Below are 18,544 nucleotides of genomic sequence, written 5' to 3'. Positions count from 1 at the left end.
GTAGGTTGCTAAATTGAAATTAACAATAAACTAATAATTAACAAGGTCGGAGTTAATAGTGGGGCAATATTGAACCAAATAAAAAATGTTGAAATAAAATTGTGTCAAAAAAAAAGAAACTTTTATATACCAAATTAAGTAAATAATTTTACATTTATTATATTTTATATTATGACCGATTTATTATATTTTTTAATAATATATCATTATATATTAATAATAAATTCTTTATAAATTTTTAAATTTTTAATAATAAATTTTAATATATCAATAATAATCATCTTATATATTAACATAAATCGATTAAATTTTTAAAAATTTGATTCATATTTTTAATGTAGAAGAATTTTTCAGTCAATAAATCAATGAATTCTAAAAAAAAAAAAACTTAAGAAGGTAGGTTGCATCAATTGAAATTTTTTTTAAAATAAGTGCATGAAACCTCATCCACAAAAAAAGCATAACAAGAAACAACCACCTAAAAATCTATTGAAAATTTCGAGGACAACCTTAACCGAAATATTTATTAATGTCCGGATTTATAAAGAAACGAAACACATGGCTATTGAAATGACAGGTCTGGCAAGCGATTGATTGAGAATGTAGCGTGGAACAAGACCACAAATTCAAAGTGCATGAGTTACGATTATTAATATTAATATTAAACCCGAAAGTCGTTGTGTTGAATCGTATTCGTATCAGCCTTTACCCAAACCCACACAACCCTGTTAATGTGTTTTTGGGCAGAGTCATTTTATTTCGTTGGGACCTATATTTTTCTTGTTTGTTGGACGTCAAGCGGAAATGTTTGAGAGGAAGGTATTGGTAATTGGTTAGTTAATAGTTATACAAAATTAAGAAGCAGTATACGACGTAAATAAGTAAATAGCAACAAATTTATGAGCGAAAAAAAAAACGACATTTATTTACTGGTATACTATGTACTGCGTTAATAGATATATTAAATTTGAGGGAGCCAGAAGTGGAGGAGAGCAGAGAGAGATAAATGGCAGACAGAGAAAGACGGGGACACGTGGAAGACTGGCCGTGGACCCCACTCTATCGTAAAAGCTTTGACCGATGGTTATCCTGCCTTTTCGCCAGAAGCTCAGAACCTTTCCCCATCTTTTTGGATCCATTTTCTAACTTTGCAGAATCTTATCTTCCATGAGTTTCTTAATATAATAATCATTTTCCTCCCCCAACTCTTGTCAACCAAATCAACCTCGTTTTCTTCTTCCTTTTTTTTTTTAAAATAAGATCATCTAATTAATGTTAAAAAATCCTTCCTATTTTCACTTTATCAAAAACCCTATTTTTAAATAGAAAAATCTTCTACTATTTTCTATATAAAAAAAAAGCTCGGCCGATCGAAACAATAAAATAAAATAAAATGAAGCCCGTGTGTTATTTAAAAAGAAAATTATGGGACGGTGTTTATTGTTTTAAAACCTAGTTGACGCGACATAAATGGCATTCCGTATAACTGTTAGTAATTTTAATTTAATTTGTTCAAATGTCACTTCGTCTCAAATCTCATTTCACTGTCTATTTTTTTAAGACCAATTGCTCCAACGTGACGCGTGACAAACTCACCTTCAAACATATATTTGTGACGGCCCACTGAGTCAAAAGACCTGTGATTTTCGAAGCCATGAATTGTCAATTTATTTAAATGACATTAACCTATGCATATTAACTCAGTAATAAATTTTTTCTGCTATATCGTAACTTCCCTCGGGTTTCGCTTATTTAAAAAAAACTATTAAAGCTGGAAATGTTTATTTTAAAAAAATTTTTATTTTTTCATGATTATTATATAATTTCCATTAACCACGGGAGCATTGTTATGTAACCCCACCATTTGTTTTTTGTGTTGAATGTAACCAAATGATTTCTGGAAATCAATGTTACATTGTATGATCTTATATATGTTAATTTAAATTACTGTTGCAGCATTTATATCAAGGATTTTTCTCGAAGCATCGCTCAGACATGAGCTTCAATGATTTAATTATTGAAAACTTAAAACAATTTTAGGGGACCTATTAGTGATTAATTTGCTCATGCGATCAACATATCTTATATGACAAAATAATTAAAGGATGAAAACTCAAAATTTAACTTCTCCGTGAATTGCTAGAGTGGGAAAACACGTGTGAGCATGTATGTTTATATATAAAAGAACAGCTCGCTAGATATATTTTCCAAGTATATTAATGTACGGATTATTATTCAAGAATCAATAATTTAATTTAAAACTTCTCCATGGGGCTGCACAAAAGATTGAACGGCATTAGATTTCAACCTAATCTGAAATTCAATCTCTTTCATGAAAAGAATTAGGTTAGACAGCTCGTGATCTGATCATATTCAGTGATAACTCAAAGTTTAATAGGACCGAATTTGATCTATAGGATTGAGAGACTGATCTTATTAATTCATTATTCACTTAGTTTCTTTCCCTCTATGAGAGGCAATAATCTATTTTAATCTGATAAATACAATTAAGATGATAAAAATACTTATAATCAAAATAAATCTATAATAATTTTTAATAACAAGAAAAAATATTTTAATTACAGTCCAAATAATTTAAATTTATAATTTTAACAAAAACAACAATAAATAAACTTCAACAACACTACATTACAACAAAAATTTAAAAATAATTTCAATAAATCTTCATACAATCATCTCCTTAACATCAATTATACTTGAAGAATTTGTAAAAAATTAAATAAATTATAATTATGTTAAATAAATTAATATGACCAGATTGGATGAAGTAGTTCAAATGTTTAATTTTCTGTCCAGTCTAACTTAAAAAAATAATCTAGTTTTTTTAATTTTTTTTATCTTAAAGGATCATTGTTTATACAGATCGAATAGAACTAGATTATCTCAAGTTAAATTGAATTAGATAAAATTGAAAGACTTTTACACAATCCTACTTATCGATCTTAAAAAAGTTTTAAAAAGTTATCCTCATCTGACTCTGTAAAAAATTTGTATTGATAATTTTTACTGGTGTGGACTATGTTTGGATGAGAATACGGGATCAATGGGTAAGGTAAAATTAAAATTAAGAAAAGTCAAAAATTGAGTCCAATCGTACGCATGTGATCGTTACACACAAGGCAAACATAAAGGACTGTTCTCCAAGTATACACATCACTTGAATAGGGGTCGATCTTCTTCCCAAGTCGACTGAGCTTTCCCCTCTTTTATCGCCGAATCTGTTGCATCATTTGCAACAATCTGAGTCCTTCATTGTGTTTTTATCCTCTCTCGAGCCGTATAGATATTGATGGCCCGAGGGGGTGGAATCTCCATTGAATCAGATCCACTTGGGAGCAGCTTCTTCCTCGACGAGCCCTTCGTGTTAAACTCTTTCCCTGAAGATTACTCCACCAACCTCACCAATAAGTCGATTCTCGTCAGAGATCCCATGGATGGCGGCAAGAGGTCTCCCTTGCGGGTGAACCTCAATTATTCCCACCACGAATCTCCCGCCGATCACGAAACTGAACCCTCTCTTCATCCTGACGACCTTAGAGCCCACATCGACGAAATGGATTTCTTCTCCAACAAGGACGACAAGTTCTCCTCCTCCTCCTCCGCCGCCTCCGCCCTTCCCAAACTTGATTTCTTATCCCCTCCGCGGCTCTTGCCCTTTAATATCAATGTAAGTAATTGTCCCCTCGATCGGCAAATTTTCCTTTATCAAATCATTTCTATATGATATGATCTTCCTTAATTATCGCTCTTGCTATTATATGCTTATGAACTTCTCCTATTTACTTTTAGACTGGCTTAAATCTTCTTACTACTAATATTGGTAGTAATCATTCTGCACTACAAGATGGTTTATCAACCTCAGTACATAAAACGCCTCATGAAGAGGTAGGACAATTAAGTTTTGCAACATTTCACAGTTCAAATTATCTATTTATTGTTTTCATCCATATACATGTCTCTTTTGCTGGTTCAGTATGACGCTCTTAAAGTGAAGTTTGTGCAAATGAAAGATGAAAACAATCGTTTGAGAGAAATGCTCAATGAAGCGACTGACAATTACAGTGGGCTGCATACGCAATATATGAACATGGTGAACGGTAATACTAAAGAAATACTCGACGACAAAGGAGGAAAGAAACAAATGGGAGGAGCATTGGTGCCAAGACGCGCACGGTTTATAGATCTTGGACTTGCCACTAATGCTAGCGTGGATAAACCTTCTGTTTCTTCCACGTTGGCAAGAGGTGCATCGCCCCCGCCGGCACAGGGGGTTTCCAAAGATTTTGACCCGGGAAAGAATCAAATCAGTGATGCTAAAGAATTTGGTAAGGTTATTAGAAGAGACGATAGCCCCCCAGCCCAAGCTTTCTCTGTTGACAAGATTTCGAAGATCAGCACTCCTCCAGATAGTGTTGATCAAGCTGAGGCCACCATCAGAAAGGCTAGAGTTTCTGTTCGAACACGATCAGAGGCAGCCATGGTAGAACACGCTGTATTTAATTACAACATTTCATGCCTTCCATTCCAAAATAATAATTTAATTAACTAATCTAATATTAATATTTATTAATTAATATCATCTAGATCACGGATGGATGTCAATGGCGAAAATATGGACAAAAGATGGCTAAAGGAAATCCGTGTCCTCGTGCTTACTATAGATGCACCATGGCGGCTGGTTGTCCAGTCAGGAAACAGGTATTTTCCATCATATTTTACCCTAGCTAGTAACATATACTATAAGGATGTTAGCCGACTTAGGGGCTAATATATTGGATTTCTAATATCTTATACACACAGGTACAAAGGTGTGCTGAGGACAGAACGATCCTGATCACAACCTACGAAGGGAATCATAACCATCCTTTGCCTCAGGCAGCGATGGCAATGGCACAAACAACCTCGTCAGCTGCAAGAATGTTACTGTCAGGACCATCGTCGAGTACGGATGGCTTAATGAACCAAAATTTTCTCACACGGACTTTGCTTCCTTATTCGTCTAGCATGGCTACTATCTCAGCCTCAGCTCCATTTCCCACTGTTACATTGGACTTAACCCAGAACCCTAACCCCTTACACTTCCCTAGAACTCCCACCCAATTTCAAATCCCTTTCGCGCCTCACACCTTGGCCAATTCTTCTGCTTCATTACTGCCTCACATATTTGGTCAGGCGCTTTACAACCAGTCAAAGTTTTCGGGGCTTCAACTGTCTCAAGATGCTGACACTTCCCAATCGTCTCAGGCAGCGCCGCAGCCACTACACCTGGCTGACTCGGTGAGTGCCGCTACCGCTGCCATTGCTTCTGACCCCAACTTTACGGCAGCCCTGGCAGCGGCTATCACTTCCATTATTGGCGGTGCTCAGCAGAACAATAATAGCAACAATAGTGGTAATCTTCCGCCTAATAATAACAGTGGCAATATTACGACTGGCAACAACAATAGTTCCAGCTGAAGCGACAAAATTGGCGACTCGAGTCCGGCCAAAACATCGGTTCCTTCCACCTCACCCTCTTTTTTTTTTTTTTTTCTTGATTTACTGTTCGGGTAATATTTTCATTCTTTTTCCTCCGACTTTGTGGTGTAAGAATTAGAGATACATCTTGATTAGAATTCTTCCTTCAGTTAAAATTTTATATACTAAGGAAAGCGCATTATTAGTATGCGCAAATTTTGTAATGATACTGAAATAATGAGTTTTTTTGGTCGACATTGTAGAAGTTATTATTTTTTGTTATCTTCGTTGTGTTATTTTTTTTTGTTCATGCAAGAAAAGGTTAAAATAATGCTAGGGAACATAACAGGAAGCCTAAAACAAATTGAAATAATTAATAAGTGTTTTGGAGTTGCATCTCACCGCATGTCCATCGTGAAGAATGCAATCAGTGGAGGTGAACACTGGACAAGTTGTTATGATATGTTATGTAACTTAATTGAACATCTAAACTATAGGATGTTAAGTGATTGACTCGAGTAAAATCACTAAATTTTCTGAGGACGGTGCGAGAGATAATCGTGAGTAGGATATGGCGATGAAGTGTGATCAAGAGAAGAGAAGAAATTTTTTTTTTTTCCGAGAAGTAATCGAACGAAAAAGAAACTATTTCGATAATGCTTAAGATTTTTTTTTTAAAGATAGTAGGATATATACAGTCAATTGTTTTCTATAAAATACCTGTACTATTTTTAAACTTTTTGTTAATACCTCAAATCTTTTCATATCATGGAATTTTCATGTGTTAATTCACCAGATATAATTATAGATGAATATCTTACAATGTTTATCTATATTGTAAATGTGTGTGGTGTGGCTTAGCTTCTTTTGAGGTTTTGTTTCACTCATCCTACAATATATTTGGGTTGGATTATATTGGATCACATTTTAAAATAACTATCTCTGGAAGTGCCTATCCAAATGTTATATCTCGTGAAATTATCTCGATTATACTAATGTGGATTGAGTTCGGTTAAAGAGAATAGTTACTCACCACGTGGCAAATAAATATTTGAATTCTCATTATGAAAATTGCTGACATTTAGTATCCGTCTATGTCATTCTTTCTGCAAATGGATTTTCAAGTGGACAAATGGAATAACAAAACATGCTTTAGAGGCCTGGGCTTTGACCTTTTCGGTTTCGATTTTCTGGGCGTGAGATGATCTTGTCTTCTGATCCACTTATCAGTTTGCGAAGATATTTGACCAAAAAAATGAAATATGCAATAGTAACAGTGACTGACAGACTAATAAGTAATACTAATAATAATAATTTCTTTCAGAGCCTTTTGTCTCTATGCTAGTCCATCATATGAAATTATTTAAGAAGAATCACATTAAGGACCCTAAAAAATACATTATTGTATTTTAGATTTGAAAAAATTTGATATTCCACTGTAGGTCTTAGGATTTTTATTACAATTTTTCTTCACACCAAAAATACAATTTTACCTTTTATAAAAAGAAATGAAAATGAATGAATAGAGAGCTGTGGGATTGATGACAAATGCGGGAAGGCTACTTCGTTGGAAGATGCAAAGGTTTCTCAACTCTAATTGCGAAGAGTAACTTTCAAGGTGCATAGAATTCAAAAGTCCTCCATTCTAAGCAGTGCTTCAATTGAAAATTTATTTATTGAGCTTTGATTAAGGATGATATCCACCATTTTCATGCTGAAACAAGAAAGAACTGACAGTTGAACCACAAGCAGAGAGTGATGTAATATTTTGTTGGCTTTTAATATTTGTTACTGTTGATTGCTTCTCGCTTGGCCATGTTTCCTTCATTGAACCACAAGTAGAGAGTGATGAAACAAGCTTGTTAGCTTTTAGCCCCATATAATTAATGAAAGGATTATCCAAAATAGTTGGATTTTAACTAAATATTTAATTAGATGGGAAAGCCTTTGGTTGGAATTTTAGTTGTGATCTTACTACTAATATAAGCTAAAAGTTGTTGAACCATTAAGTTGGTCGTGAAAGTTTTAGAATGGATTAGTTGTTGTACAATAATGATAGTTGACTTGTTCATATTGAACTTTAACATGTGAATTGAATAAAATATGCCCTAATATAAAGAAAATCTAATATAGAAATGTTGAAATATTTGTTCTGCAAAAACTAACTTGGAGTTATTGTTGTTAAATGTTAAGTTGTGCATTTTGTTAAGTTTAGTCTAATGATAAATTGAAATCATATGGACTTTCAATTGAGAATACATGAACCTTGTGTTATATATAGTAAATATTGTGTTGTATATTATTTGCCTAACTTGAGAATTTTGTTAAGTGTAACCTACTGATAAACTGAAATCATGTGGACTTTCAAGTGAGAATATATGAACCTTGTGTTATGTATGATGGATTTTGTGTTGTATATAGTAGATTGCCTAACTCGAATATTTTATTAAGCCTAGCCTATTGATAAACTAAAATTATATGAACTTTTAGTTGAGAATATATGAACCTTGTGTTGTGTATAATTGATATTGTATTGTATATTATTTGCTTACTTATGCATTTTGTTAAGCTTAGCCCACCAATATAGCAACATTGATAGATAACTTATCACAAACTTTTTTGTAATTGCCTTTAACCAGCCGTCTTCTTGGGAGGCCACAAATAAGGAAAATAGAATCTCAATTTTAATATAAGAAGATTTATTATTGTTCAAGATATGAAGTGGTTGAACATAGTTGTAAGACATGCAAGAATCCTAACCTAGCATAAGTAGTTATATTATACTTTTTTAGTGTATATAGGCAACTATAATTATGTATATTAAAACATTCTCAAGTAATATTTTTTGGATAATTAAAAATCACAAATATTTTTTGTCTGTATCTAGAGAAGTAACTGTTAGATATTTTGAATATAATTGCTAACTTTTTATATGTATTAGACTTGAAATATCATATCAAAATTCATATGGGTACTTGTTTTAGTAGCAAGGCCAGTATTAACATAAAATTATTCATATATAATGTAATTGTTCTTTTTAATACTGGAAAGGCATGAGCATATGTAAGCATTGTCTTATGTATAGTGAATGTTATGTTGTGCATGATCTACCTAAGTTGTTCATTTTGTTGAGCCTAGGCTATTGAAATACTGGAAAAGCATGAAATTTGAATTGAACATATGTGAGCATTGTTTTGTACACAGTGGATGTTGCGTTATGCATAATATGCCTAAGTTGTCCATTTTGTTGGGTTTAGGCTACTGAAATACTAAAAAGGCATGATCTTTGAGTTGAGCATATATGAACACTGTCTTGTACATAATGGATGCTGTCTTGTGTATGATTTCGTGCAAATTTTCTGAATTCAAGTCAAATAAAAGGTAAAAATATATTTTTAATTTTAAGAAAAATTACAATAAGGGTCCCAAGACCTATAGTGTAATGTCAGACTTTTTCAAGCCCAAATTACAATTATGTGTTTTTTAGAGACCCTTGATGCCATTCTCCCAATTATTTATGCATATGTGCGAGGAGATACTGTTGTTTAGGACCATTTAAGGTCCATTCATGAAGTGACAAAAGAATGAATTTTGCTTTTGCTTTTGCTTTTCCTAAGCAATTATAATCATAATAATTTGTTTTTTTTTAAGATATTGCAGTTTAGTTATTTACTTTTTATTTTAAAAGAAAAAAAAATAGATATTGGTATATTGCAGTGACTACATCTACGGTCTGTCACGGCGAATTACAAAAACGTATCGTGTAACTATTAATTCAAACTCTGTCGGCTAATCAAGCCCATCATATTTTGGGCCACCCAAATCAAAACAAAGTACCGCTGTTTTACTTTTTGCACGTTAAAAGCACCCATCAAAATCTAATAATGATAATAATTTTAAAAATAAAAAAGGCGACATTGTGACCATCCAATGGCAATCTCTACTCTGTTTCCTTTAATTTGAACTGGAAGATAAGTTAATGTTTTCCCCTTGTATTCTTGTTTCTTGTTTTTATCGATCAAATGGGTGAATGATTTAGAAATCAGAATGCAAAGTACGATCTCTCATAATAAAATGGAAAAGAGATGCAATGTAATGCGAATAATATATTATCTGAATTAAAGGATTTTATATTTATTTTGCAGGTCATAACCTTGGTCTGTTCCTACGTTTAGTGTCTCTTACCAATTTCCAAATTTAGGGATTGGACTAACATGTAAGACCTGCGTACAGCGCATACACTTTCATGATATTTACTCACAAGTTAACGTACAGGAAAAACCACATGGAAATTTGATTTTAACCAATTTCATAAAGCTATAAGCCCCTCGTGGCTTCTCATAGCAGACAATTGAAGATTTATTATTACCTCCATTTTAAATTATAGGATACTTTAAAATAAATTTATTTTAAAATATAAGATACTTTGAGTAGATTAGAGTTTTATTAAATACACTAATTTTAATATTATTTTTTCTCTTTTTATAATTAATTTTCATCACTTCTTTTTTTAATATATTAAATTATGAGTATTTTTAAAAGTTTATATTTTTATTTTGAAAAGATAAAGTTGTTAAGTGTATTTAATGAGGTTTATTGATATGTAAAATTTTATTTAAAAGTGTCTTATAATTTAAAAATGAGAAATATTATTTTTTCTTCCCAACCCAGGGACTCTCAAGATTTTGTGTTTTCCTTCTGAAGAAGAAGAATGATTCTATGCATGTTATACATGTGTGTGTATTCTCGGAATCTTATTAATTCCAAGCAACATCAACATCATGATACAATTTGACTAAGTGATATTGAAGATAGATCAACGTCGACTTTCCTTGACTTTTGGACCTGATAAAATGGTTTAAATCAATCTTCAACATGTAAATATATATATATATATAGTGAGGAGATGAAAATATATTCGACCATCACACATTGTATGTTAAAAAAAATGGTGTAATTAATTAAAGAAAAATATATTAAATTTTATCCAAATAATTATTCGGGCCAAAGCTATAACAATCAAAGACAAGAAACGAACGTACACGTGCAGATGAAGAATAAAATGAAAGTATATTCCGCTGAAAAGAGAAGCATGATAAAAAAAAAAAAAATCCACTAGTTTTTATACAGGAAGGAAATAAATAATGCAACTGTTTGGGAAAAAACAAAAGATGGCACCGGAGGCCCTGGTGGTAATATTTTAATAGGAGACTAGGAGGGCACCAAACGCATGGAAAGTGAGGACGTGGAGGCACCAATGTCCACACGTAACTTTTAAATGTTGTTAGGGACAGCGAAATGATGGCCCCGCGTAATAAACGTGCTCTTTATATATACTCTCGCAATTCACACGTGTTACCCCCACCCGCGTTCGTTTGTCACTCCCGCGTGAACGTACGTACGTATATGACAATTGTTTTTTTTATTTTATTTTAAAAAGAGGAGAGGCAAGAGTATAATCAGGACCACGTGACTGGCGTGTGATCAAATTAAAGGCCTTGAGTCTCTTCAATCTTGATCATTAGCAGCCGCACTATGCGTACCATAACTTTCAAGCCACGCCACTCTTGCCCCTTTTAAGCGTTTCCCCTCAACTAACCCAAGCAAACCTCACCCTCTTCACTTCATCTACAAATACCTTCACTTTTTATGATTACTTCACACTAACAGCTCGCCACTGTACTTCCAAGCATTCTCACCCTTTATCATACATATTTTTGTTAGATAAAGAGGCGCATCAAAAAAATTAAAAATTAAAATTTCAATTGTGATTGTAGATTGATTGAATTTTTTTAAATTAAAATAGATATAAGAGTTATCTTTTAAATGTCAAATTTTTTAATTTCCTTTAAACCTGAGGAACTAATAACACAGATTTGTTTCCTCTATCGATATTCACATGAATAGCTTACCAACATGAACAACATGCTAACGCTTTCAATATCTAATGTTTATGCGTGCAGAAACTTTAAAGATTTGATTTTCTGCCTCAGTTAGACGTTCCTTTTCTTTTTAGGATAATTCATGATGATTTCAGGTCAAAAGGTTTAGTAACATAATTATATATGAAATAAGCTTATAACTTGTACCATGCAACTCTTATCACAGGTCGATCCAGCACCTTATACCCTTTTAAGTGTCTACAACTTTGATTTATATTTTTATAATTAATTAAAATTATACTAGTCTTATTTCATCAATACTCCCTCATAGATGACTTACCAAAAATAGGACAATTATTATAGTTTATTTAAGAATACAATTATCATAGTGAACATGCAATTAATATGATAATAAAAGAGAAATTCATTAAATAATAATGTTTATAGTACAATGATTGACTCTAGGTATAATTTTTAACAATTTTTACTCTTACTTTTCTTAATTAAAAAAGGGAAAATAACTGTCTAGCATGGTGAAATACACGTAGGGCATAATTTTCTACCAATCTTGTATTCTACGCTATTCTTTTGCTCTGCTCTTTTTCTTATGGCTTATCTTCAACATCACACCACCCAACCTCCTTTTATGAGGTCCTTAATTGGGAGTTAGTTATATAGGGGGCATTAAGAATATATATTTGATTAGCTAGGGCGTGCTTATTGTTAACGTTTTAATTATAAATTAAGTTTGGAGAATAACGTTACTTTCACGATTCGGACGCCCGGGTTCCCAACGCTGGCAAGCAAAAATTTGGTTGGGAGAGAAAAGAGTGATGAACGTCAAACAATACCCACCCCGCAATGATTGATGTTCTTGGTCTTGAAATGACACTTTTCTCATTTGGATGGTTTCATATTAAGCGAAACCTCAGAATATCTCATTCAGCGATTCCCAAACCACCCAATCAATCGCTCCCTGGTGCTTCAACAGCTTGCCTAGTTTCAAACTTAAATGGAGCATGTCCTCTGGGCCTGAAAGATACGAAATGTTGTGAGGGCTGCTTGAAACTTGAAAGTGCCCCCCACTCTTCCTATTATCATTATTACTTCACTTGGTACATAATACTCCCGGATTCAACGGGTTTGGTTTTTGTCCTTTTTTTTTTCTTTTTTTTGGAATAGTTATATTCAAACTCAATCCGCCTTTGCTACCTTTCTAGAAGCGAACATTATGAAGCAACCACTATTTTACAAACCGGGAATGAATTCTTCATGTCAACGTAGATAAATAAATCAAGTTAGTTTTAGCCACCCGCGCAAACTTTACCATACTTTCAAAATTTTAATCGATTCTGTTTATATTGCATTTAAACATCTTTTTATAATAATTTTTTTTTGGGCGCTCCCAATCACTATTTTTTCAATAGAACAGTTCTATTACTGCTCGCTTTTGTATTTAGAATCCAATTTTTAGCGTCAACGACCACCAGCCCCCTGATGAGTTGAAGTAGTGCGCAGCGAACTTATGATCCGATTATAGTCACACATGGATGGTTCGAAAGTCACAATTTTGCAAGTCTTTAAGTTGACCAATACAAAAAAAAAAAATCGAAGGATTCCAACATGCACTTCTCAATCACCAGTCTCTTCTCCCATAGTTTTTGACTTTTGCAAGTCTTCTAAATTTCTATTTCCCTGCCGAAAATGTCCATTCCCGCATTAGGACTACGCTGAAATTAAAGCCAAAGTACATTTCACCAATGACACTACGTGATGAGACCACAAATTGATGAAGCTTCATCAAGTCCGTGTCAATATATTATAATTGGGACACCAACTGGATGAAAATAAAAAGAAAGAAAGACCAGAACCCAAACACAATAACGTGGCCAGTTTATCATTCGGGCTTTTGACTTCTAACAAATTACCGGCGTCGTTTGACTTTAACCATTCTTAAACACGATCGATTTTTTATTTATAGCATTATAAAATTAAAACTTCCACCATAGAACCTGAAAAAAGATACTCAAATTCAACTGTTTCGGTGGTTCAACCCTCCCCATTCACCTTTACTTTTAAAAACCCACAAAACGATTTTCAAAGTTTAGCTAACTATGATACAAAATATGGAACCTATAGTCTTGATTGTCCCTCTGATCAAACCTCATCCAAACTCCAACCTCTCCCTTCACATGCCACCAAACCTATTATAATCTAATGCAATTCTATCTACTTTTTGCACTCTCCTAGACAAAATTATAAACTTGAATTCAATTCTCCGTATAGCGTGTACTTAATTTGCCCACATGCCACTTCCCACACTAACGTAATTCCATCCAAATTTTGACGTCTTGGTTGAAGGAATAGTCAGCTCTAGAGAGAGAGAGAAAGAGAGAGAGAGAGAGCCAACAAAGTTATCAACCAATAAAACGAAACCCTTTTTCTGGCCTGAATAAAACGAACCTTTTTAAAACTACCCCCAGAGTGCCTCCGTATTATATAAAGCCGTCCATCACAAAGTTAGACCCTGCATTTCGAAGCAGAGTCCTTTTCCTTTTACAATATGAACTGGAGTAGAGGCAGCATCCTAGGCCATGGCTCATCGGCCACCGTCTCCCTGGCTTCCTCTCCCAGTATGGCGAAGCCTTCTTCGCTGTCAAGTCGTCGGAGCTTTCTTGCTCGGAATTGTTACAGAGAGAGCAGAGAATTCTCTCTTCCTTGTCTTCTCCTTATATAGTTAGCTATAAAGGGTGTGACATCACGAAGGAGAACAGCAAGGTCTTCTACAATCTTTTCATGGAGTATATGCCTCTTGGAACGCTTCTTCAAGCGACTCGCCGCAGGGTGGCCGCCTCGACGAGCCAATGATCGCCCGCTACATCCGGCAAGTTGCGCAGGGGCTAGAGTATCTGCATTCAAAAGGGTTGGTACATTGTGACATTAAGGGTACCAATATCTTAATTGGCGAAGGTGGAGCCAAAATTGCAGACTTTGGATGTGCTAAGCGGTGGGAGACGGCAGCGCCCATGAGTGGGACGCCGATGTTTATGGCGCCGGAGGTGGCGCGAGGCGAAGAACAGGGGTGTCCTTCTGACATTTGGGCACTTGGGTGCACCGTCATTGAAGTGGTTTCTGGGCTTTCCCCATGGCCTAACGTAGGAGACCCCGTTTCAGTTCTTTACCGGATAGCATATTCCGGTGAGGTGCCGGAGATTCCGGGTTTTCTATCAGAGGAAGCAAAGGATTTCTTGGGAAAGTGCTTAAGGAGGAATCCGAAAGAGAGATGGACGGCAAGTCAACTACTGAAGCATCCATTTCTGGAGGAATTGAATTCCAATTCTAAGCAAATCCACGAATCTAATTCAAGTTCTCCAACAAGTATTCTGGAACAAGGCTTTTGGAGTTGTGTGGAAGAATCAGATAGTGTGGGCAATCTAGTCCATAGTCACACAAGTTTCGAAAATTCGCCAGCTGGTAGAATCAGACGGTTAGCTGTGGGTTCAGGGGAACCCAATTGGATAGAAGATGAGAATTGGATCGCTACGATGGGGAATGAAGGAGGAGTCGAAGCATCGACCAGCAATAATTTGGAAGAGTCAGAGAAAAGCAATATTAGTAGTAGCATTAGCGATTGTTTTTGGGATGATTACGAATGTAGGGATGTGAGTATTATAACAAGTAGTATCATTTTTGAGAGAGGCATTGATAAAGTGCCGATCCATCCAGTGTCAATTTTTTTATAATTCAATTCCATGATTCAATACTCCATTTACCTCTCTGGCTCTGTCAATCAAGTTATTTCACCTTCTAGCTACAAGTTCCCTAGTTAATGTGGTGCGATCTTTCTCAACCGCAGGCCGAAACGCAGTTATGTTTGATGGGTTAGAACTTTTAATGCATTGAGCTCTTTCAAAATTCAAGCTTTTTAGCTGGTTGAAAAAGTAGAATCAGAACAAAACAAAAAGCCTCAGAACAAGCGTACAGGTTTCGAGTGGTTATCTCAAAATTTAACCCCCCAACCTCTCTTCTTTATTCGTATTGGTTGATTCCTAATTCCTATGAACCCAAAGGGAACCAAAGGTGGGACCTTCTTGTGCAATGTCCCTCACTTTCCTCTGCTGGATGGCTCTGCTTGTCTTTTTCCTTTGCCAGGACTCAATCTATCTTCCAATGGTAGGTTTATAATTAAAATCCCAAAATCCGTTAAGCTATAGGGTGAATCTACTCATGAATTCTACCGTCCCGTACCAACTTCAAATTGAAATAAATGAAGGAAAGAGAACAGAAAAGCATGGTAGTTTTGAAAGCCGAGGGAATATGCAGCAGATATTACGTTTGGTGGTTTCCTGCCAATTTATTATGCCAAACACAGCCGATATTCGCAAAATTTGGTCAACCCCCACAATGTTAGGGTACCAAATGAAAGCATTTAGATCTCGATTCACCCAAATACTACTCATAGTTAAATCTTGTACGGTTAAGGAAGAAATATATTAGTTAACCATCTTGAAAATTATGAAGAAATTTGGTCAAAGAAGGCACTTAGACCTCCCAAAATTCGAATGGGTTAATTTATTACAAAGCTTCCACTCGCGGAGTCGAAACCTATCCACAATCTTTTTCAAAAGCCTCTACTAGGGCATATTATTGTGATGCACTACTTCTAAAGCATCTGCGCTATTTGGGCCTCAGAAGACAGAACCAGTGTCTTGTCTATCCACTTTTAAGCACATCGACACAAGATCTCGAGTTATATTTGAATTCGCCCTTAGTGGTAATTCTGATTCCATATATAGTCCAATATCATCGAAATGGGAAATGAACTTTTGGTTCAGTGGAATCCAATTTGTCTAAATGCCGCTGCCTCCTTAGAAAGGTCACGCAATGGAGAAGAAAGTAAAAGACAAGAGCTTTGAACCACAAGGAGATAAGAGTGGACTGGAGAAGAACGGTTGGAATCCACTTTTGCGAGTCTCGTTGAATTCTTGAAGTTATAAAAGACAGTCAACCAGCCGTAGATTTTTTTTTTTTTTAAATTGGTTTGTTGTCGATGAAGTGAAATTCCATATCATATTATCATATTGTATATTTAGTTTGGATAAAGCGTTGGTGATTGCGGCTAAAGCTTAATGTCGCATTTTCGAGAGAATCAAATTAAACTTTGCCGGAAAATTTCAGAACATGTGGGTCGAGCTTGACGTGTTTTTACTTTGGACACAAGATTAACCTTTTTTAGTCTTTGAATGCTCTCTAGGCTAAAAAAATGCAGGTTCGCAGATATCACAAATCTAAAAAATGAAAGGTCCAAAGTTTTCATCAAGAAAATCATATGCATGTAACTTGGCATCATCTTTACTCATCTCTATGTTGTATTTTGGCACATCGTGATTCCTTTACTTTCTGTCAAAGCATCCTCATCAGCGAGCCATTCGTCGCTGTAAATCTGTTTTGATAAAATTTGATCCTTTAGACAAAGAAAAGGATAGCTCTTTGTTGAGAAAAAGAATCCACAGGCAAGGCAGGATGATGTGTGTTAATGTCATCAAACTAAGCTCTATTCTGAGGCTTACGTCAGGATGAGGGGGAGCTTTCTGTTTTTCAGTGCGGCCCGCGCATTATCGACATTCTACAGAGAGAGGCTCTATCATATATGTTTGGGGTTCTTTTTGACCAAAAAGAGAATTATTTATCTGGGTCCTTAATTTTCACTTGCTCGATAGAAAAAAAAAAATAGATAAAACACGTCATAAAATGTACTCGGATGAAGTATCAACTTATCAGGCATCTTTTAACTCCCATTCTTTTCTTCAGCTTCAAGGATTGTAGCAGCCAGTGGCATAGTTCATGACGTTCCACCTGATTATGTCAAAGTGGAAATTTTCTCACTCCTTTTGGACTTATTTGTAAATTGTAGGCCTCGGGCAAATTTCCTTGCGACCAACATCTAAAGGAGCAAAACCCGTGGGACCCACATATTTTTTTAAAATTGAAAAAAAAGAAGCAACATACGCATCATTCATTTCCCTTCCTTGATTTTCATTTCCTCTTTCTTGGGCGCGTACAGAGAAGCACGAAACAGAGCTCTTGCGCGATACGGTGAGAGGCAGTTGATTCAAGGCTCCTAATAAAATATTTTAAATAAGATTTTAAGTATTTTAAAATTAAATAAATATTTTAAATATTTTTTTAATTATATTTTTTATTGAGTTTCAGATTTTGAGATTTTAAAATTTAGAGTTTGAAAGAGAGATGAATATTTGATGAATAAATTTGATTATTAAAGTTATTGATAGCATAATAAATATTTTAAAATATTATTTTATTGATAAAATTTAAATTTGAGGCTTTTGGGTTAAACCCTAGACCTTTTTGGATAGATTTTTGGTTAAATATAAAGATATAAATTAATTTATTAATATCTAAATAATTATTTGAGATGAGAAATAAATTATTATGGCTATAGAATAATAATTCTAAGCTTGAGACTAAGTTTGCAATTTTTAAATATTTTAGTGTAAATTTTTGAAATAAAAAGAGAAATTTTGATATTAAAAAATTATTTGGATGATAATTTTAGTCAAATTTCAATAAAATTATTGTGAAGGAGGTCATTAACTAAGTAGATAGGTTCAAATATATGAAATTAAATTTTAGAACTCAAAAAACTAAGATTAAGGTTTTAAAAAATGAAACAAAATAAAATAAATACCTAAGTGATGGAATATGAATGAAAATTATATTAATAATATTATTGACACATTATGATGTGATTTAAATGTATATTAATTGTTATTAAGCACCGATCAAATTTTGAAAAACTTTGACAGTGTTGTAATTTAAAGGGTAACCTTTGACCTCTCAAAGGTTGAGGTAACCACGAAGAAATATATTTTATACATTTATGTGTTAATTAATTGTTTATGTTGGTGAAACAAAAAAACATATATATATATATATATATATAAATTTTGAAATGGTTGTTTGTAATACATATGTGACTTTGTTGAGACTCTATGATTTATGACCAAGTTAATTGTGACTTGGTGTGAGTAATGAGATTGATGATTGATGATGATGTGCATACTCTTGATTATAAATTGTGGATTATGCATAGTGATGAATTGTATATGAGCATGTTGAGTTTTATATGATGCTAATGTAATTTATGTGATAATATAAAAATT

At 34.0% G+C, this 18,544-nt stretch overlaps 2 protein-coding genes across 2 annotated transcripts; both read left to right on the top strand.

Annotated features, from left to right (window-relative positions):
* The first annotated feature begins 3,216 nt into the window (after positions 1 to 3,216).
* LOC129314859 (probable WRKY transcription factor 31) lies at positions 3,217 to 5,610 on the top strand. The gene is made up of 5 exons (XM_054958343.1): positions 3,217 to 3,688; positions 3,811 to 3,906; positions 3,995 to 4,501; positions 4,606 to 4,719; positions 4,822 to 5,610. The coding sequence occupies exons 1-5, from the start codon at positions 3,311 to 3,313 to the stop codon at positions 5,476 to 5,478; spliced, it is 1,752 nt and encodes a 583-aa protein (XP_054814318.1). The 5' UTR covers positions 3,217 to 3,310; the 3' UTR covers positions 5,479 to 5,610.
* An 8,173-nt stretch (positions 5,611 to 13,783) lies between these two features.
* On the top strand, positions 13,784 to 15,128 carry LOC129316296 (mitogen-activated protein kinase kinase kinase 18-like). Its single transcript, XM_054960641.1, is given in 3 exon segments — positions 13,784 to 13,987; positions 13,990 to 14,190; positions 14,193 to 15,128. Coding segments are annotated over 3 exon segments (1,176 nt in total). The 5' UTR covers positions 13,784 to 13,923; the 3' UTR covers positions 15,104 to 15,128.
* The last annotated feature ends 3,416 nt before the right edge of the window (positions 15,129 to 18,544 follow it).

The sequence above is a fragment of the Prosopis cineraria genome, unplaced genomic scaffold, assembly GCF_029017545.1.
Source record: "Prosopis cineraria cultivar Desert tree isolate PC_DT_omini unplaced genomic scaffold, ASM2901754v1 PC7, whole genome shotgun sequence".
Taxonomy (NCBI): domain Eukaryota; kingdom Viridiplantae; phylum Streptophyta; class Magnoliopsida; order Fabales; family Fabaceae; genus Prosopis; species Prosopis cineraria.
This window is presented reverse-complemented; position numbering and strand designations above follow the sequence as displayed.